The sequence below is a fragment of the Sprattus sprattus genome (assembly GCF_963457725.1).
Source record: "Sprattus sprattus genome assembly, chromosome: 5".
NCBI lineage: Eukaryota > Metazoa > Chordata > Actinopteri > Clupeiformes > Clupeidae > Sprattus > Sprattus sprattus.
Window position 1 is genome coordinate 9,869,493 of NC_137924.1, and position 22,446 is coordinate 9,891,938.

The 22,446-nt window shown below is 40.2% G+C and overlaps 1 protein-coding gene across 1 annotated transcript; it reads right to left on the bottom strand.

Annotated features, from left to right (window-relative positions):
• Positions 1–185: 185 nt before the first annotated feature.
• On the bottom strand, positions 186–21,877 carry LOC308366007 (lactase/phlorizin hydrolase-like; the record flags this gene model as incomplete). Its single annotated transcript, XM_080839642.1, has 12 exons — positions 186–541; positions 14,825–15,052; positions 15,237–15,460; positions 15,552–15,683; positions 15,880–15,986; positions 16,164–16,366; positions 16,520–16,718; positions 16,989–17,279; positions 17,623–17,894; positions 18,018–19,407; positions 20,894–20,952; positions 21,319–21,877. 12 exons carry the CDS (start codon positions 21,875–21,877, stop codon positions 186–188), a joined length of 4,020 nt encoding a protein of 1,339 aa, XP_080695768.1.
• Positions 21,878–22,446: the final 569 nt, after the last annotated feature.

A 22,446-nucleotide genomic window follows, 5' to 3' on the forward strand; every position in this document is an offset into this window, starting at 1 on the left:
TATGACAAGTATTGTTTACATAAATATGTGTTTTGTTTAACACATTCACGTCTGAGATGACGAATAGCTGCAATGTGACACAATAAATATTAGGTCCCCCGTATAAACCTTAATCACCACTGCAGGTATGCCATGCATAATGCAAGCCTTTGTAATTTACCGTGAAATGAAGAAAGAATGACTGATCAGGTCTTACCTTTTACAGAGAATGTACGATGATAAAGTTGATACACCCTGTCGTGAGCGTGGAGGGCACCTTGAAGGCCAGAGGCCTTTTGTCCATCATCCCTCAGCTCATCTAGATGACTGAATGTGATCCAGGACTGGACCAGATCTCCAAACTCTGAGAACACAAATTCTGCATAACGCTCAAAGACCTCTGGCAGCTCAGGACTCTCCCAGTCCACAAGCTTGGTTCTGAGGCCCTCTGGAACAGTTGAGCGGTGCAGGACCACCAGAGGCTGCAGGCCTGATTCAGTCAGCTGCTCCAGAAGGGTCCTGTAGCACCTCAAGGTGTCCTGGTGGGGCTGGCTGGGGTCTCCTGTGGGGAGGATGTGAGACCAGGAGAGAGGCACCTTAAAGTGTGTCACCCCCCGGCTATGAAGGTACTGGAAGTGGTCTCTGATCTGTGGGGGAAGTGCGTCTCTGCAGTCAAAGACATCATGAGTCACCTCTGATGGGAATGTCTGGCTTGCAGAGGGATTGAGGTTCAAGTTTTTCACTAAGGTATGGGTCAAGGGGCCAGCAAGAAGCATGAACTTCTGTGGGATATCCTCATTCCCATGGCAACCGTGAAAGCTAAGCAGACACAAAGAGAGAAGAAAAGTTGTCTCCAGCATCTCTGCAGGTACTCAACTAAATGATCTCACTGAATTTATAGCAATGCAGGAAGCCTCTCTGTTTTATAACCTTGACCTTACACCAGTAAAGCCCACCGTTTATTGTCATTGTGCTGATAATGCTCTTTCCATATGAATGCTGATTTTTTTTATTTAGCAGTGGCAGTCTCCCCATAAAAGACAAATGTCTGTACAGAGGTCACAGCAGCTTATTAGAACGGTTAGTACAAACAAGCATCCATCAGGTGATTTTGTATCTGTACTTAATTTAAAAAATACCTCAGTGCTGATTCATCTCTGAATTTATGTAATTTCTTCTTCAGCAGGTGCATTTTTCCATTGCCTCTCATCAAAATCTCACATCTTTGAGTACTTGCACATTATTTGCAACTTCTTTTAAAAATACCTCAACATTATTGTTCTTTTATGTGTTGTTATGCTTATTATTGATCCCTCCGTGTGTTGTTATGAAAGGTTATGAGAGATTATGAGAGGCCGACCTTGAGTAAAGGTGGATTTTATATACAACATAGAGTTATCCAACATCGTACGATGATAGAGTTGAAAGGTGAAAGTTAATTGTTAGGTAAGTTGTTAGGTCAACACGTGTCCATGTTGGCTCCGCCCCGTTATCTCTAGTTCAACGATCACACTCAAGGGTGGTCATAGGACACCAATTACAGAATTAAACAAAACCAGATTCAAAATATTCCTTGATGACTCTGTGCTCTTACCACTGACTCCGCTACTGAGCAGCTTGTGACTTACTGATATGAAAGATTGACCTGGAAGGCAACCACTAATCCGTGTCTGTTTAAACTCAATATATGTGTATATCTGATTACAAACTGCTACTTTTTATTTCTTTTATTTTTGTCCATGCCCATGTGTATAAGTTAAAAAATATGATGATTACACTTTGGTCAATGATTATATCCAGGACCTGACTTGTTAAATCCCCAAATGTTATTCCATTTGACTAAACACAAGGGTGGGCCCAACGCAGGGCTTTAGTCTTACTGATTGCATAGTAGACTATATTTGTCTGTGCGCTGCATGTGAAGTAAGGGTCTCTTAGTAACTTTGCAGTGAAATTAAATTTTCATAATTTTTCCCAACAAGACCCTTGAGGGTAATGTTGAGTGTGAATTGATTCATTATTGATTCATCTGCTTTAAAAAATAATGCAAAACCTGCAAATAATGTGATATACTCAGTCAAATGAACTTGAAATTGAAGTTGGCTTTTTTACATTTGATGTTGAGTGTATTTCTTGTTTGCAACTACAGTACAGTGTTCATAATTATTACAGTAATAATTGTACAGCTAAAATGTGGTCTAACATCTAGGCCAGTTTGTGCAGACATCACTACAAGGAAGGCTGCAAACAAATCAATACCTCTGCTAAACCACCACCACTATTACCACACTACTGCCGATGTTAATACGGTTCAAATATCTGAAATTAGTAAGAAATGTGCCAGCATAATGCATACTCTTAAGAGATGACATAAACTTAAGAGATGACAGTCTGCGTGATACATCCACAGATCAAAATATACTTCCAATGTAAGCAGGAATAGTTCAATCAGATTCCGTACAAATATGATAACAGTTCTAGCCACAGTAATACTGTCAGACAACTTTATTGATAGTATGAAGCTGCTTAGAAAAACAACATCTTTTATATGACAATCATCTGTAGCTATTATAATAACTGCAATACTAATATAAAAAAAATATAGCTAACACTGCATTTGGATAGTCCGCCTTCATAGACAGTTTGTTGAAATTTAAGTTCAGTGCCAAACCCCTAACAATAACCATAAATTGTAGTTAACAGAGTTTCAACAGATTGTTTGTTTATGATCTAAGCATCTGTAGATAGTGACTATCTAACTACTTCTAACAGATAAAATGACAATTCAGTTCTAGCCTTGGATCCTTCTAAGTCATATTTAGCTCAAGCTAGATTCCATCCACTAAGTTCCATCCACCAAGATTCAATATTAGGGTGTAGACAATACAAAGGACATCACAAAACAGCTTTAAAACAATCAGTTCATCAGTCATCTGTAGGACTACAGGGTCTACCAAATAAAATTCAGAATTCATTGGAACACATTTAGTCACAAACTATGATTTCACTATAGTCGTCTTTGAAAATCAGATGAAACAACCCTACGAAGTACTGCCAAATTGAATACACAAAGATGAAATATGTGAAATGTCTCCAACAAGTTAATTTTCATAAATAGGATAAGCTGTTCAGAAGCATTATTTTACTTGCTTGACAACACCCAAATCATCCTGTTTTGATGGATCGCAGGAGTATGCCCTGTCATGTGGAATTGTGCCTGACATAATTCCCCCTCGCTTGGGACTGTATCCATCATTGTACAGGTGCCAGGCCTCAACTCAGGTTATCAGCAACAATATAAGGACCTTTGCCTGGTTTTATCACTGATGGCTATAAAAAGAGGCACTTGATTACATTGATAATCGATTCATTACCCAATGCTTACAAAATATTACTACAATATGACTAGATCTGGAGTTACAACATTTGCTTTTAATACTGACAAACCAGGATGAAATAGAAGGATCAGTCCTTGAAGTTAGTTTTAGTCTAGTTCTATTTTTAAAAGACCTGTAGAATACTGTTTTGGCTCCGATTTCTCAGCCATTAGATTTAGACACATTTCCAATTGAAATGCTCCAACTTGTGTGAACTTGGGTCAAATAACATAGAGCAACAACATTGACTACCATAGTTATGCAAATATGTATCTGGCTCTCTCACCAGATGAATTGAGGTCAATATACTCACTGGGTCAATGTTTAGAGCAAAATACATTATTGGATGAGCCAGTTTTTTCTTCAATTAAGTAAGGATAAAACAGAGATTACTGGCAAGAAAGAGGAGAGAATTGGCATTAGTAAACACCTTGATTCTCGGGCTCTAAAAATCAAAGACCATTTTCCGATCTCACCTTCACCAGCCATATCAAAGGATCACCAAAAAGGCCTTCCATCATCTTAAAAATATAGCCGGAATCTGACTGGTAAAGAATATAAACAGAGTAGGGCTTTAAGATCTATGAACTCAGGTCAGCTAGTGGTTCCCAGAGTCCAAACTAAACATGGCGAACAAGCATTTAGCTGTTATGATGCATGCAACAGGAACAAACTGCCAAAACTGCCAAACTTTAAAAGTATGAACATCTCTACCTTTCAGAACCTCATCAATTAATATTTTCGAGAAAAATATTCTATCAGTGCTTTTCACAGTGGGTAAGAAGTCATTCCATTTTCTGTGATATCTGGATCATATCCATCTTTGATCCAGATAAGAAGTCTAAGCCTCATGACAGCACTCTTTGATAACAGAGAATCAGGGTCCTGATTAGAGGTGTACAGAGTCATTGTCTGTGTAGCTATCTCTACCAAATGATGGCTCGATGACTGATGATATAAAAACCTTTGCTTTTATTAAACTGTATGACACACGTTACTTATAACACTGTAAGAGTTTGACATCTCTTTAAGTAGAGTAGCAACCTTGAGCTTTCAATAATTAACTAACTTCCAGTAACCTTTCAGCAGGCAACCCTTTCACCTCTCAACATCCAGGTCACAGGTCACCTATACAAAATAAAAGTCTTTAGTTTAACAAAACACACTTCTTAGTATCTAATATTAAAGGTCGTTTGTACCACATTTGACATACATAATATAAGATTTCAAACTGGATAAACAGGGTCATCTACAATCTGTTTAAACAACAAAATCCAATTAAATTGATTTCATATTGGCATTTCATTAATTATCAAATATATTTCAACAGCCTCATATTGTACCCTTTGTCTCTCTCTCTCTCTTTATTTTTAACTAACAAGTCTGTTGAGAGGTGATTCACATCCCTGCCTAGCAGAGTGTGCAGATGATGTTAGTTGTATCATCTGGGCTCCCAGAAAGCACTGCTCGTTCTGTGTGGTGGAGTCCATTGCTAGTTTCACAAATCACTTGTTGCTGTCTGTTTAAATAACCATGAAATACTTAGTAGGCTGTTAGTGAAGGCTAAATGGCTAATACAACATGTTCCATCTTAAACAGGATGGTAGTGCTGTGTTAGAAAGTGTGAGTAACCGTACGACTTATTCAGGGTTGTATGTGGAAACCGGGAGTAAATGGGACATGACATAGTGGGTAGCCTACCGCACTACATGACATGAATGGTACATACAATCTACAGTAATCTTAAAACTGTACCTAAACCTGTACCTACCAATTGTGTACCTACCAATTGTGTTTTCTTTTTACCGCGGGATAACTACGTTGCAGTCACGTAATGGAGTCAGCACCAGCACTGCGCTAACTTTCACTCGGTTAAAAATGTACATAGTCATATAGAAAGTATTGATTCTATAGTCATATAGAAAGGGTGGCTAGCGGATATACGTGTGTGTGCGCGAGCGCGAGCCCGTGAGTACAGGTTTCTCTCTTGCTCTTGCGGGGCAGCGCGAGGCAGCGCGAGGCACACTCGGGAGTGGGAGGCGGTGAGAAGGGATCATGTCACTTTCTTGCAAGGAAATATGGAATTTGAATTGGTCTTTGACGTTCTGGGAGATAAAATGTAATTGTTTTACCCCATGGAAGAATCTTACTGAGATGGAATAATTTACACACGAGGAATGGGCTCAAAAAGGGTTTCAAAAACTACTGGAGACAGTTAAGTTATAAAATGTAAAAGTTGTTCAAAATAATGATTTAGGATTGAAAGATTTTACACATAGGCATTTGTGGAGAAAATGTATTTGGTTGTTGGACTATTTGTAATATTTGTTATTCACTGTATGTACAGTCGTGGCCTAAAGTTGAGAATGACAGAAATATGCGCTTCACAAAGTTTGCTGCTTCAGTTTGGTACCATTCTTTATTCATGGCTGTGTTCTTAGGCAAAATTGTGAGCGAGCCCACTCCCTTGGCTGAGGAGCAACCCCCCACATGAATGGTCTAAGGATGCTTTACTGTTGGCTTGACATAGGAAAATGACTTTACTCAAGTCCTCAGCAGTCCAACCTTTTGCAGAATATTAGTCTGTCCCTGATGTTTTTCCTGGAGAGAATGGCTTCTTTGCTGCCCTTCTTGACCAGGCCATCCTCCAAAAGTCTTCGCCTCACTGGGCGCGCAGATGCACTCACACCTGCCTGCTGCCATTCCTTAGCAAGCTCTGTGCTGGAGGTGACCCGATCCCGCAGCTGAATCATCTTTAGGAGACGGTCCTGGCGCTTGCTGGACCAAAACATCCTCCGAGAGCCACTTCTCCCAACCATCCAGGAACAGTTTGGTGATGAACAATGCCTTTTCCAGCACGATGGAGGACCTTGCCATAAGGCAAAAGTGATAACTAAGTGGCTCGGGGAACAAAACATTGATATTTTGGGTCCATTGGCCAGGAAACTCCCCAGACCTTAATCCCATTGAGAACTTGTGGTCTATCCTCAAGAGGTGGGAGGACAAACAAAAAAAAACTATTTCTGACAAACTCCAAGCATTGATTATGCAACAATGGGCCACAATCAGTCAGGATGTGGCCCAGAAATTAATTGACAGCATGCCAGGGCGGATTGCTGAGGTCTTCAAAACTGCACATATTGACTTCTTGCAACTTCATGTAATTGCCAATAAAAGCCTTTGACAATTATTAAATGCTTGTAATTATACTTCAGTCTTCCATAGTAACATCTGACAAAAATATCTAACGACACTGAAGCAGCAAACTTTGTGAAAATGTAAATTTGTGTAATTTGGCCACGACTGTATGTGATAAACATTAAAAGTGGCAGATGAGTTCCATGAGTATCCACAAGATGGCAATAAATGAATCCCTTTAGAAGAAAGGGGTAATTTTAAAGAAGCATTATGCAACAATTGTACATCAGGATTAGGGTTAGGATAAGCAGTTTTACCTTAAAATAAGAGCTTGAAAAAAATTGGGGCGCTACAATGACTTTTAATATGGAGAATCGCCACCGTGCCATTGCCATACCAGGGTCCATAACTGCTGAATGTAAGATTGCCTGAAGCCCCCCTTGCTTGATGTTTGACTGTGTTAGGACAGTTGTTGACTAACTAGTTTGTTATAATGTCAAAGTCAGCACATTTCAAGAAATTTCGTTAGTTTTAGCGGCTAGCATATCGTAAGCGATTAACAATTGCTCCGGAATGCTACTTTAAAGGGAGAGTAGTTACAGTTGTCTTTTTCCGCATTCAATTAGGTGATTTGTTTACTCAAAGTTAATTAGAAATGTACATTATTGTTGATCTTTTGATATTTTGCTTTATATTTCTATTTGAAATGTGATATTTTGTCATGACATCAGGTCCTTGCTTCTGTTATTGATAGTTTAATAATAACAAAATCTCACACAATAATGTTATACATCTTACACTTTATTGACTGCAAAATCATTACTTCACAATTGCTATATAAATAATTTTGGTAATAATCTAACATAATTTTCATCAAATAAAGGAATCATTAATCATTCTGTTAAAATTATTATTATTTTTTTTTAATTATTAGATTATTTAGATGGTTGTTGCTTAAATAAGTATGGTGGGGTGAGGAGGAGCAGAGTGTGATAGTGGTGATAATCACTCAAAACTACCATAGAATTTTGCACTCAAATATTAAGCAGCGCTTTACCTTTGAGTTCAGGTGAGATGCATTCATGAGGGCCCTCTTATGGGTCAGGGAAGCCATTGCAGGGGATGATGGTGGAAGAGCGCCTGTCTGATTCCCTAGGCGGGAGGGAACAGACCAGTTGGCAAAGAACAGGCCTCTCTGCTAAACCAGCTGCCCTCTCAAGGTTGCCCAGTAAGGTCTAAGCTGAGTAGCCAAGTATGCTGAAAATGTAGCCGCATTGCAGAAGCATACTGGTCCTCATCCTGATAGATACTAATAATACATTTGTAATGCAAGCTCTCAGACTATTAGATCAGGATCGGGCTTCTGGCAGCTTTTTCCCTTAACCATGCAACTTGGTAACAAGAGAATCTTGTAATTGTGTCATGGAAATGATTTGTTAAACCACATTACAGAAGTGACACCTAAATAATGAATGGAATCTCTTAGATATGAATTGAGTATATGAAGTACTAGCATGATACTCACCTATCTGCTTCTTAGATCTGAAGGCTTTTATCGAAGTTCTTGTGGAAAGCCAAGACTGAAGTGTACTAGTCCAGTTCAAAGAAATCCAAGTGCTATTTATTCGGTTTATCTCTTCAGGAGTGAATTCAGGAAGACTGCAAAGATACACCGTACGTCATGTCGACAGATAGTGCTCTGTGCTTGGTCATACAACAAATAGTAATAACAGAAGCTGTCTCTTATCTCTTGCAACACAATGGACATCAGAACATCATCAACTAGCAACAGGGAGGTGTCACACAGAGACTTGGGATGCCCCGCAGCATAGCTTCTTTCACGTATGATAGTTTTCATCACCTCATTGTAGACACCTTTGAAGACAATATAGAACTACAACAGGCAGAATTTAAAGTATTACAGAGCTGAAACCTCATGTGAAATGACTCACTGTGTGGGATAGTCCACCTTGTTATAGCCATTCACAAGCCAGATCAGCTGTCTGGTTATCAAATGCATGTCCTCATATTGTCTCCCCTTTGTCATTCAGACCAGAGGTCATACAAGGTGTCATTACCCTCCAGTGATCTGGTAAAGGAATGGATATGTTTGGTTTTGTCTGTGGCAAAGGAGTTGAATTTCAGACAACTGCTGAACTGTTGACTTTCAGATTTTTGTTAAAGGTAGAAGTTTAAACGTTTACAGCTTTTGTATGCAAGGATTTATCGAGGTTGTGTTTAAGATTATAATGTAATATATTTAAAAGACATGATCAATATTTAGGGAATATTTTATATGATCAATATTTAGGGATTGTGCATCAGCCAATGACATCAAAATAGTCAGTTAATAATATCTTTATCTATCTGTATCTCAGTTGTTCTGCAAGAAATGTTCCACCAATTTAAAATATCCATAAATATCTACAACTGCACACACACACAGAGTAAAAAGTCATTAGTTAGTAAAGAGACATTAGGAGATGTTTGGTCAGCCTGGTCAGTCCTGATAAAAATCTAAATTCTGCACAGAGGTCATGGCATGTACACCTTTGCAGAAAGACAAACTCCCACTCTTAAGCAGCCATAAACCCGGTCCTTGTTTTCAAACCCAGGACATGATTTATTTAAGTGTATAATCATTGTCACAACAGTTTCTGTTGTGTGGGGTGTATAACATGCAATCAAGTTTCAAGAAATATCCCTGTCTTAGCACATCATAGTGGCTGGCAACAACATGCAACAGGACACATGCTTCTCTTCTTTACAGTATGTGTGGCTTATAGTATGCACTCAAACAAGAAAAGCAGAAGTTCACATTCAGACCTTTATTACCACATGCCATATAACATCAAACACATAATATTACACAAAAGCACATTTCTTCATGAATCACTTTCTTTTCTCATGAAGGGTCACCCAAATGGAACCCTCCAGAAGGCTCTCCATGACTGAATAAATATACAGTAGCTGTCCTATTAACTACAGTGAAGCATTATTCCTCCATTTGGGATATTAACATCCAGCTCTTCATGACAAAACAGCTCTTTAAGATGCTAAGGATTTTAAATTTTAAAACTTTCACTAAGTTCAAAACTGTCTCTGAGACGATATATTAGAAATATTTGAAAATGAAAATGTATAAGAAGTATTTAATGTCATGTAATTAATACAGACTACATAACTCATGTAATTAATACAGACTACAGTTTAATCCAAAGCATTCAATTATACTCCAGAGAGGGCCGAGTCTGTTCAAAGGCGAGCAGGAGTTCCACATGGCTGCACGGTCTGCTTCGCTAAATCTCTTGCTGGCACATTTGAGTCTGCCTATTATTAGTTGTTCAAATTGATGGGTATGAAGATTTCACAAATCTGTGCATAAAAAAGGCTTCTGATGATAGGTACAATTTAACAGTGTAAGCTAATGCAATAACATTCATCCTTGGTTGTCTTTCTTTCTCTGTGAAGCAGCTCTGCAAGCATGATCAGTGTTACCAGTTAGGATCCCCATAGAGGGCCACACAAGACTGATGAAGTTTAAACAAAAATGTCTTCTCTTTTGTGAAAATTCCAACAAATGCAGTTAAATTGTTTGGAAAAGTTTGGTTGTAATCATTTGGCATAAAGTCGTATCAATGGAATCGAATGGAAGGCTCTCTGTATAGGGATTAATCCATCGCTCATTTCCTTCCTTTGTGCATTAACTAATCTAGGTTCGTACATTTCTGGTTACAGTTTTTCTCAGGAAAATCCAAATACAGCCCTTTCATAAACTGGTCTCAATCTCATCTCATTTACACAACTTCCAATGCTGTGAAATTGTACAATTGTCTTACACTGCCACCTAAAGGACAGTTCATAGAAGACAGCAATAACTATGCCACAGCTACAATGATTCCTTGACAATTTTGTAGATTTAAGAACAGTGTCTTCATTATTAGATGGAAAAGATTAAAAGAGCTAACATGTTTTCTTGGCCTGTTCATTTGTGGAACACTTAGAGGGTTGTGACTTTATCATCTATGAAAAGAATGTTAAGAGCCACTGCAGCATCAGCATCAGCATCAGTGTCCCCTCCATGCCCAGAAACCTCACCCCATGAGACGGAGCTGAGGTGGTAGTGGTAGTGGTGGTGGTGGTGGTAGTTGTAGTTCCTGTGAAAACAGGCAGATAAAGGTCTATGCCAAACAAACAATATCTTTAAAGCTATGTTATACCCCAGGGGCTTGGCCTATTATTTTCTAACTGGCTGGCAGGTGACTCAATATTGAAGTAGATCAGGTAACACAGTTTAATCACCGTTCTCTCCATCAATGCTCCAGAAACCTTTACTGGTAACTAAAAATAACGATAGTAAATAATGCTTCAAAATCTGTCCATTGATAGAGGCCATAGAGCGGGTGTAGTCAGGCAAGCTAAATAATAAAAAAAATAAACATATTTTCTCAGTTGTGTAAATGAGATGTATACCGTGATTAAATACCATGTTATCTGGAGAACTAGAAAGCTTGCAAGAATAGCCCTCATGTTGTCTTTACAACATGGTTCAAATTGTGGTTCTGGTCAGAAATGACTGGCCTGACATCAATGATAATATAAGCTTTTTGTAAACATTTGAATTTGATCCATTTTGATTTAAACCTTTCTAAAGATGGAAGTACTTGTCTTTATTGACCGTTTTTTTTAAAACAATTTTATATCAGTTCTAGTTGTTAAGCCTCTTTCTAATGAATACTAATGAAATTCACAAATTGAAAAAAACAAGTACAAATCTAAATCTCAGGATTATAACTATTTTGTGTGCTTTGCATGCAAGATGACCGGTGTGATTTATGGCAAAAATGCACAGCTATTCACATCACCAGCCATTAAATGTGACACCTAAACACTTTCACCACTCATAAGTATTACAGTCTTGGATATTCATTTAAAGGCCTTGTCATTTTTTAGTGTTAAATTATTAAATGATAAATTATTTCAAAAAAAGGATGTCCCTTGTAAGTTTAAGATGACAGAAAATATTTGTATTAAAGACTGAAGTTTCAAAACTGTCATTTTTGACCAGAACACAATGAGGGACAGAATCAGAAATAGCTAGGAAGCTAAATGATTCAGGCTAAGCAACAATAGAATCAGTTGTGACCAAGCAAACTATCCAATGTTATTCCCAGATAGTAAACGGCCAGTAGACCACTCTCGGACCACTAGAAGCAGAGGTGACGGTACGCTTTTGCTCATTGGATTTCGGGTGGTCTGCTAGTGAGTTACAGACAAACGGCCCACCATTTTGCCACTTGCTTTAATAAAATAAATAAATAAACATTTTCTTAATATCCATGCCCGGTTATACTAAAGATGATGACTAGAAGTGGCACAAACTCTAAAAGTTCCAACCACTGGTGGACTGATAAATGCTTGCTATCTTGGTTCTTGTCCATGACTAAAGAAAATAGTACAAACTAAACAGGCTGGCTTCTTTCTTAACTGAACCAATGTTTCATTTGTCGGTTATACATGCTTGCCTAAAAACATGTGTGGCAACCGGGGTATAAGTGGCTTAGATGCCTTCGAGGTTTTCGGTTATACCAAAATATGGAACTTGGCGGTCCGCTTCACATTGTGGAGTTCTTTGTCTCCACCTCGTCCAATACTTTTCTCAGAACGTTATCCCTTATCCCTCATTCGTTAACCCTTACTTACAGTAGATCACTAATTGTGTTTTATTGGTTTCACTGATCAATGAACTCCCCTGTAAGCAAAATGACGTCCCCTCGACGTCCTGTAATGGTCTCTCTGAACGTTCTAAAAACGTAAATGTGTATGGTTCCCTTGACAACTCAAGGACGTTTTGCACAATGTTCCAAGACCGTCCCGAGGACGTTGCGGTGACAACTGGGAAACGTTTTCTATAGGTCCTGGGGACGTTATGCAGGAAGTTGCAAGCACGTCCCGAGGGCATTGCGGTGACGTCTGGAAAACGTGTTTTAGACGTCCTGGGGACATTATTCAAGGACGCACCGCGGACGTAGCAGGCACGACCACTTTTGCTGAGCTAAATTAATAAAATAAAATAATAATAGATCGCGGAGCCGTCATTTTGCTTACAGGGCGCACACACACACAAGTTCAAGTTAATTTATATTACACATTTCATATGATATACATAGACACACACACACAGACGCGCTTACAAACTTGATTGCGAGGCATGGGATTTGAACCGTTAGCCTTTCTAATACTATACCACTTCGCTACCCACTGTACTAACACTGTCTGATTAGTATTTTGTCATTTTAACATGTTTATCACAGTGTGAGACAGCCAACAAACGTAGTCATTTTTTCCGAGGGTTTGAGGAAAAGCATATTGTAGCGATCTCGGTCACTACGCATTGAGAGTTTTCACTTTCAGTATTGATTCCTTTTTTAATTAACATCCATGGCACGTCACGGACGAGGGAGGCAGAATAACTAGCCAAACTAAGAATGATGAAATAAAAAAAATATGAATGCTTCTCTACTGATCTGTGCTATAAATGTAATGTCTGCATGATTACAATACTATGCATACATAGGAAGGTCTATCAAGTCTCTAGCTTTAACATTGAGCTTTCCACAGGCCTTCAAAGATGCTGCAACAGAACGCTCACCGGTCAAATTGTCTGATTGGAATTTCTTAAAAATCCCGTCTCGCAAACACAATGTCTATGCCAGTGCGTCAAAATTTTGAATTCTTTCCAAACACTGAATACCTGAAGCCCTAGATGTTCGAACAACATCACCAGAGAAAAGCCGAAATGTCGGGCGTTTATGTAGTTATGGAGTGACAAGTTCTCTTGGCTAAGGTGCGAGGTAATTGATAGTGACAGTAAAATGTTCTGTTAGCACTGCGAAAAGGTGACGCAAAGGATTCACAAGAGGGTCGAACTTGAGCAGAGCAATGACCATGTTGCGGTGCTCATTTTAACGCCACAGCAGGTTGCGATTAAAGGCCACTTGGACGCGCATCATTAATGTTTTTGTTTCCCATTGTAAACTTAGGAAAATAAACATGTTGCATTCTAAACTACCTGATTATGTTATTATTTAAGCTACGCAGGCCGTCAGTTTTCTTCAATAGGCTAATTTAGAAGCAGAAATAGATATTTGGCTGGCTTATCATTAAAATGTCGGGCAAATGAAAAACATTTTCCTCTAGCGGAACCTCTGGTTCAGAGAGGACCATCAGAGGACGTCAAGGGGACGTTTTAGAAGGACCGAATGCGAACGTCCCGCAGAGGACCACAGGTAAAGGTTATGGGGACGTTTTTAAAGGACGTCCTGGGGATGTATGCTGAGAGACCAAATAAGAACGTTCCCTAAAAGTCTGTTTTAAGGCTCATGCGAACGTCACGCAGAGGACCTGCAGGCAGTGGTGTAGTGGTCCCTAGAGAAGTGGGTATAGGCCTACTCTTAATTTCTTAAGCAGCCCATACAGCACAGGATAAACGCCCTGTTTTGAGAAGTGGGTATACTCAATGCTGACTGAAAAATAGTGGGTATACTCCGTATACCTGCGTATACCCTGGACTACACCACTGCCTGCAGGTAAAGGTTATGGGGACGTTTTTAAAGGACGTCCTGGGGACGTGTGCTGACAGACCAAATTATAAGATTCCCTAAAAGTCCGATTTAAGGCTCATGCGAACGTCACGCAGAGGACCTGCAGGTAAAGGTTACGGGGACGTTTTAAAGGACGTCCTGGGGACGTGTGCTGACAGACCAAATTATAAGATTCCCTAAAAGTCCGATTTAAGGCTCATGCGAACGTCACGCAGAGGACCTGCAGGTAAAGGTTACGGGGACGTTTTAAAAGGATGTCCTGGGGACGTGTGCTGAGTGACCAAATTATACAGTCCCTAATAGTCCGTTTTAAGGCTCATGCGAACGTCACGCAGAGGACTTGCAGGTAAAGGTTAAGGGGACGTTTTTAAAGGACGTAATGGGGACGTGTGCTGACAGACCAAATTATTAGGTTCCCTAAAAGTCCGTTTTAAGGCTCATGCGAACGTCACGCATGAGGACCACAGGTAAAGGTAACGGGGACGTTTTTGAAGGACGTCCTGGGGACGTGTGCTGAGAGACCAAATTATAATGTTCCCTAAAAGTCCGATTTAAGACTCATGCGAACGCCACAGAAGGACCAAAGGTAGACTTGCTACGAACGTCAAAAACGTTCTGGTAACGTCCTCTAGCGAACGTTGTGGCGGGGACCAATTGGGGACGATTGGGGACCTTGCGAATGTCCTGTTAACGTCCTGGGGACGTTCCCTGTTTGCGGGGTCTTACCTTCCGAGAGGCAGTGATGAGGACCCTGAGAGGGGTCAGGGAATCCGTTGCAGCGGATGATGGTGGTGAAGCGCTTGGTAGACGCCTTTGGCACGCGGGGAAGGGAGGGATCAGAGCGGTTTACAAAGAAGAGGCCAAACCGTTCCTCATAGCCCATAGCCCACTCGTAGTTATCCATCAGAGACCAAGCTGTGTAGCCACGGATGTCTACACCATCGATCAGGTGTGCTGAAAATGCATTTGAGCCCATTATTGTGACTGGATGTTACAGATGTCAAGGTTTCATTACTAATAGATCCTGTATGGGGTTGTATGTCGCGCAATTTTGAGATTCAGTAATTCAGTAATCAGTAAAATTATGGCCCCCCATCTATTTGAAAATGGCTTCTATGGCTTATCAAACAACAAGTACCTTTCAATGCCTGGTTGATGTAATTCTCGTAATAGTAGATTCTGTGTATATCATTGAGATCTACAGGGCCTTTTTCGGAGATGCCGTTCTCTGTGACATATATGGGGGGGTTCCCATACTCATCCTTGATGAATTTCAGGAGCCTTCTGAAGCCGTCTGGAGTAATCCTCAACCAGGCAGAACCAGATTCGAGCCAGGACCAGTCAGAGATCACAGCTGTCCCTCTAGACAAATGCAAAGTCAAGGGCATGTGGATTTGAATAAACTGCTTTGTATGTGAATGGATGAGTTTGTCATGTGTGATCCATGGCCTACCTGTCTGCATCGTAGTTCTGTTGATTCCCGTAATCTGCCATGAAGGCCAGGACAGATGTATAGTGGTTTAGTCCAAAGTAGTCATGGGTTCCATTGATCCTTTGTATTTCTGAAGGTGTAAACTCTGGAAGTCTGGGAGAGAATTAGATTATGGTGTTTCATGACTTGTATATCATATTTTTTCATGTTTTTCATGGCATCACAATGTGACGGGTGTTCTCCACACTTACACTCAACTCCACATCAAACCAATTAATTTATGTATCAATCTCAACATATAGACATCACTCACAGCCACTTGTCACAACAGCTCATTTATCGAACTCACCTGGATTTGGTAAAGTTCCCTAAAAGGCTTTGATCCCTAACCCCTTTCTTCATCACCTCACTGTAGTCACCTTTGAAAATAGGGTGAGCAAACCATCCAAGGAAGAACTAAAAAGAAAAAAAGAAACATTTTTTCCCCCATTATGACTGTGAGAGAGATTCCATACTTATTCCATACTTATCTATTCTATAAGATGAGTCGAACAAGCATTTAAATGACACCTTGTGGTGAGAAGGCTGTGCTGTGCCCTCTCACCCCCCTAAATGGAGAGCTGGCTTTCTTACCTGTATGTAACGATTGGCAGCATCGTTATCCTCTTGCTTAGTGGGGTTGCGAGGGTATGCCCAGTCAGAATTGAGTGTTATGGAGATAATTCCCCCTTGCTTGGACCGGTATTCATCATTGTACAGGTGCCAGGCCTCAGCGTGGGCCTTGATTAGGTTATGAGCAACGATGTAAGGCCCCGTGCCTGGTCTGTCACCAATACCTACAGAACAGGGGATGTGGAAAGGGTATGTGGAAAGCTGCCAATTTCAAAGTCCACGCATTATAAAAATCCAACATTACCACCCTTACAGATAGATAAAATTTTAACGTTTACATTTATTGTAATTAGTCTAAATAAGATATGCTTATGTACCAGGCGCAAAGTTGCCGTAGCCATATCCTAAATTAGCCACGATGTATGGCTCATTAAAGGTGATCCAGAATTTCACTTTGTCTCCAAGGCGACTGAACATGAGGTCTGCGTACTCCTTGAACCACTGAACACTGAGGTCGCTCTCCCAACCCCCCTTGTCCTGCAGAGCCTGGGGAAGGTCCCAGTGGTAAAGGGTCACCTGAAAATATAGACAATAAACGAATGAACATTTTTTAAACACATACGTTAAGAGAATCCCCACAAATTAACCACACATATCGTTTGTCACAAAGGAAAACTCAAGAGCTTCAATTACATAATACATCAAAAGAAAATATTTGTAATAAACTGCGTTCCAGCTGATTGCTGTGTAATGTCAAGTGATCAACCTGCTTCATAACTAAGATTAAGATGTTACAAAAATGAAATCTTCAATATGATCAAAGAAATGATAAATCCTTCTCCTAACCTGGGGTTGTATATTAGCAGCCAGCAGGGCATCAATCAGACGGTGATAGAAGTTGAGTCCAGCCTCATTGATGGAATTGGTGGTACCGTCGGGGAGTACTCTGGACCAGGATATGGAAAGGCGATAATGTCCAACTTCTAAACTCTTGAGCATTGAGACATCCTCCATGAACTTGTTATAGCTGTTGCAAGCGATGTCTCCATTGTCATCATTTGCTATCTTTCCAGGAAGATGAGAAAACTGGTCCCATATGCTGAGACCTTTTCCATCTGCTCTCCAGCCCCCTTCTACCTGAAGAGAATTTGAAACGGTAAAAATTACATTTGAACTGATTTTAAGTGCAGTGGCAGGTTGTCAGGTTGTACTCACTGCAGTTTGCTCATATGCACAACACTGTATATTAGTGAAGCCTATGGTTTGCATTCACGCCTGTAGAACAATATTTAGGTTATAGTTTGAAATCGTGTGAAGCTTGTGGACTTTGATTGCTCTCCTTATAACTGCTGTCAGCATTCACCAAATACATTATGTATGATTCTCTGGATGAATGAAGCAATACAATACCAATCTAAAAACACAGGGAACAAATGCAATCAATCATAGTACACACAGGTTTATCTGGTAGGTCATTTACCTGGTAGGAAGCTGTGGCTGAGCTCCAGGCAAAACCATCTGGGAAATACCCATATAACATTTTCTCCACTTCGGTTTCAGGGAATCCATTATCCATAATGATTTGGTTATAGTAGTTAGCGGATCGTTTGGGTGTTCTTGGACGTGAGGGGCTCTTGAAGTCAACATGATAAAGCCCCATAAAAAAACGTTGGTAACCAGTGAGCCAATCAAACGAGTCCATGAGAGAATTGACTGAGTAGCCCTTCAAACGTACCCCATCCAGATTGTGTGCTTAAGGGAAAATATAACAAATATAACCAGATAAATATAACCAGAATAGTGAACACTTACATATGAATGGTGAAGCCGTTGGCAATAACGGGTGCTTAAATCAGTGATAGAATTTTGCTGTACCTTTCAGAGCCTCATCAATGTACATTTTGAAAAAGAACGTTCTATCAGTATCATCTACTGTTATTGCAGGATCCGAAGCTATTCCGTTTTCTGTGATGTAGATATCTGGATCTCCGTATTCCTCTTTGATCCAGTTGAGAAGTCTTCTCATGCCCCATGACACAGCCCTTTGACCCCCGATGGGTGTGCCTGGAGAACTTGTCTCTTCCTCTTTACCAAGTTCTTGATCAGTTTCGTAGGATGGAGGAGTGGGCCAAGTAGTCATATATCGTACAATTTTTGTGGTGTAGGAGTTAATACAAAAGACATCAGCCGTGCCTTGTATATATGCCTTCTCCTGATCAGTGAAAGTTGGTAGTCTGGACATTGGTAGACCCTGTAGGTCACTCTTGTTGCCAACTTGCCACTTCATGGCATCTGGATAGTCACCATTTCTAAAGATGGGATGAGCAAACCAGCCCAGTTGGAACTGGAGAGCACGGTCAGCAGCTGCTATCTCTCGAGGTACGTTAGGGTCTTTTGGCTCAACCCAATCAGCATTCAAGCTAATAGACACCAGTCCTCCTTGGGTTTCCCTGTATTTGTCACTATAGGTGTGATATACTTTCGCGTGGGCTTTAAGGAGATTGTGTGCAATTCTGTAAGGGGCGACTCCTGGATCTTTAACATTGGGAGGAACCTGACCCAGTCCATAACCAGACCATGCAATAGTATAGGGTTGGTTGAATGTGATCCAGAACTTGACTCTATCCCCAAAGGTGGAAAAGCAGAAGTCACAAAAGTCATTGAAGATGTCAATCATGTTGACATTGTCCCATCCACCAATATCCTGTAGAGCCTGAGGAAGGTCCCAGTAGTAGAGAGTCACCATTGGAGTGATGTTATGGGTGAGGAGACCATTGATGAGCCTGTTGTAATAGTTAACTCCCATCTGATTTACAGAGGTATTCCTACCATTTGAAAATATTCTTGACCAAGACAAAGAAAAACTATAGGACTTCACTCTCAGATCCCTTAGCATGTTGAGATCCTCTTCCACCTTATTGTAACTGTCACATGCAATATTACCGTTATCGTTGTTTGGGATGCTTCCAGGCTTCTGAGTGAATGTATCCCACACACTTGGTCCTTTTCCATCCACGTTCCACGCACCTTCGATCTGATAGGCTGAGGATGAGACGCCCCACTGGAATCCTTCGGGGAAGGTTCCGTAGTAGTAAAGTTTTCTTTGGAAATTAGTTTGATGTGAAAAGTTTTCCCAAACCACTTTGGATCTGGAGGGGACCTCTGATCCAGACAGGACTATGCGCTTTGTTGTCATTGACTTTGGAAAATATGAGACTGATCTTGACTGAAGGTTGTTGTTTACCAGCGATTCTGCATTCTTAGACTGTGTAGAACTAAGGACAGGCACATGGAACATCATTAGCGTTTGGTAGTTTGGTAAAGAAGATAATAGATCATTTGTAAAATATACTACAATAGACATTACCGAGAGTCGATATCTCCTATTCGTCCCAAAATATCTTTAATATCACATCCCAATATTTGAAGGTCTTCGTTTTTCAGTGCTGTAAAAATGGTAAAGTTTGTGAATTACATTTGTTTTAAACTACAACATGCTATTTTACGTTTTGATAATTTTGGATACCTTTCAGCACTCTTGAAATTGGCAGGTAATTGTTGTTGCCCTTGTAGGCACAGTTCTTCACTTTCATGTCGTACATGAGAATTGGTAGTTTATCCCATGGTTTCTGAAACATTGAATGGTTTGAAAAAGCATTTCAAATATTACCCTTACATTGCAAATATATGGTTTATAACTAAGTGAAATGAATATGCTCTATTGTTCTTATGGTTCATAAAAAATTAAATGGAATTGCTGAATGGTTATGCAAACCAGGTTATTTCAGGTTATGCATACAAGGTGCGATTAAAAAGCTGCAAGACTGCGCCAGTAAAAAGCACCATATCTGAAATTTCACCGCCATTCCCTTTTCCCTTAGTCACCTAATGCTGTAATAAACCGCTTGCAGCACTCTGGTCATGCTTGGAACGCTTTTTTTAAATGCACTGTGAGCAGGCATGTTGCCATGATGGAGCACTTAAATACCTGCACGTCACAGTTCAGGTCGTTTGCGCAACGGCAAGTTGACACTGTAACATTCTGAGGCGTCTGAGGGGGAACATTTGGCTCAAATGAACGCAAAGGTTTTCGCCAATGGTGCTGTATATGCCTAAAAAACAAAACTGCCAGGCAGCGTTGCAAGCATGGCAGGAGATCTGGGGGCAGTGTATCACTGGTGATGGAGACTAAATGTTTTTCACTTTTTATAAGTTCAGTCTCAGAACGTTTTGATCACACCTCCTATCTATAGAACATAACTTAAGTCTATTACTTTGCCATTCTCATCATTTGATACAATTATTTCATTAATAATTACTTGAACACAGGTAGTGTGAATGTTTTCAAACTTTTGAATAGATGAATTGTTTAAGAATCATAATAACGACAGTGTTCAAATAACTGCTTACTATTTACTTGATTCTGTGTATAATGTAATTAATTGAATGGGTTACACAAAAAATATATGTACAATACATTCACCACTGGTGTCTTTCAGTAGGTAAGAAATACCTCCATGCTTTGGACCTGCCTCAGTTCTTCTTCAAGTGTTGTTTGTAAAGAGCAATCATATTCAATCAGCACGGTCAGAAAGTCCACATTTCTCTGTCACACAAATAAATACAGAGGATTGCCATTTTACAGTCATAAGCTTTTAAATATGGGAATATTTAACTTATATTACATCCAGTTAGTGGTTATGACACTATGCATGTGTGAATGTTTGACCACTAAAGGACGGTGAACTTACTATGTTTATGCTTCGGCTGTGATGAAATTCTGCCCTCACTCCAAATGACACCTGGCCACCTGAGAAGATGATAACACAAGTTCAAGGATATAGTCGGGATTTCACTCTTTTATCAATTCACTGTCACATAGTGCAGAGTAAGGTGAAGACGTATTAATGTTTATGGTTCTTTTTTAATGTTATGGTGCAAATGTGGCTAAACACTAAAGCATATACACTTATGACAAGTATTGTTTACATAAATATATGTTTTGTTAAACACATTCACGTTTATATATGACGAATAGCTGCAATGACAAACATGTGACACAATAAATATTAGGTCCCCTGTATAAACCTTTAACACCACTGCAGGTATGCCATGCATAATGCATGCCTTTGTAATTTACCGTGAAATGAAGAAAGTATGACTGATCAGGTCTTACCTTTTACAGAGAATGTACGATGATAAAGTTGATACACCCTGTCGTGAGCGTGGAGGGCACCTTGAAGGCCAGAGGCCTCTTGTCCATCACCCCTCAGCTCATCTAGATGACTGAATGTGATCCAGGACTGGACCAGACCTCCAAACTCTGAGAACACAAATTCTGCATAACGCTCAAAGACCTCTGGCAGCTCAGGACTCTCCCAGTCCCCAAGTGTGGTTCTGAGGCCCTCTGGAACAGTCGAGCGGTGCAGGACCACCAGAGGCTGCAGGCCTGATTCAGTCAGCTGCTCCAGAAGGGTCCTGTAGCACCTCACGGTGTCTTCATTGGGCTGCCTGGGGTCTCCTGTGGGGAGGAGGTGAGACCAGGAGAGAGGCACCTTAAAGTGTGTCACCCCCCGGCTATGAAGGTACTGGAAGTGGTCTCTGATCTGTGGGGGAAGTGCGTCTCTGCAGTCAAAGACATCATGAGCCACGTCTGATGGGAATGTCTGGCTTGCAGAGGGATTGAGGTTCAAGTTCTTCACTAAGCTATGGGTCAGCGGGCCAGCAAGAAGCATGAACTCCTGTGGGATATCCTCATTCCCATGGCAACCGTGAAGGCTAAGCAGACACAAAGAGAGAAGAAAAGTTGTCTCCAGCATCTCTGCAGGTACTCAACTAAATGATCTCACTGAATTTATAGCAATGCAGGAAGCCTCTCTGTTTTATAACCTTGACCTTACACCAGTATGGCCCACTGTTTATTGTCATTGTGCTGATAATGCTCTGTCCATATAAATGCTGATATGGGTATTTTTTTATTTAGCAGTGGCAGTCTCCCCATAAAAGACAAATGTCTGTACAGAGGTCACAACAGGACCTCTGGACCACATCAGGAGATTTTGTATGTATTTAATTTCAAAAATACCTCATCTCGATTCATCTCTGAATTGATATAATTTCTTCTTGGTTCATTATTCTACTGCCTCTCATCAAAATCTCACATCTTTGAGTATTTACACATTTTTTGTTAATTATTTTAAAAATACCTCAACATTATTGCATTAAAAGCAAATGTTGTAACTCCAGATCTTGTCATGTAGTAATATTTTGTAAGCATTGGGTAATGAATCGATTATCAATGTAA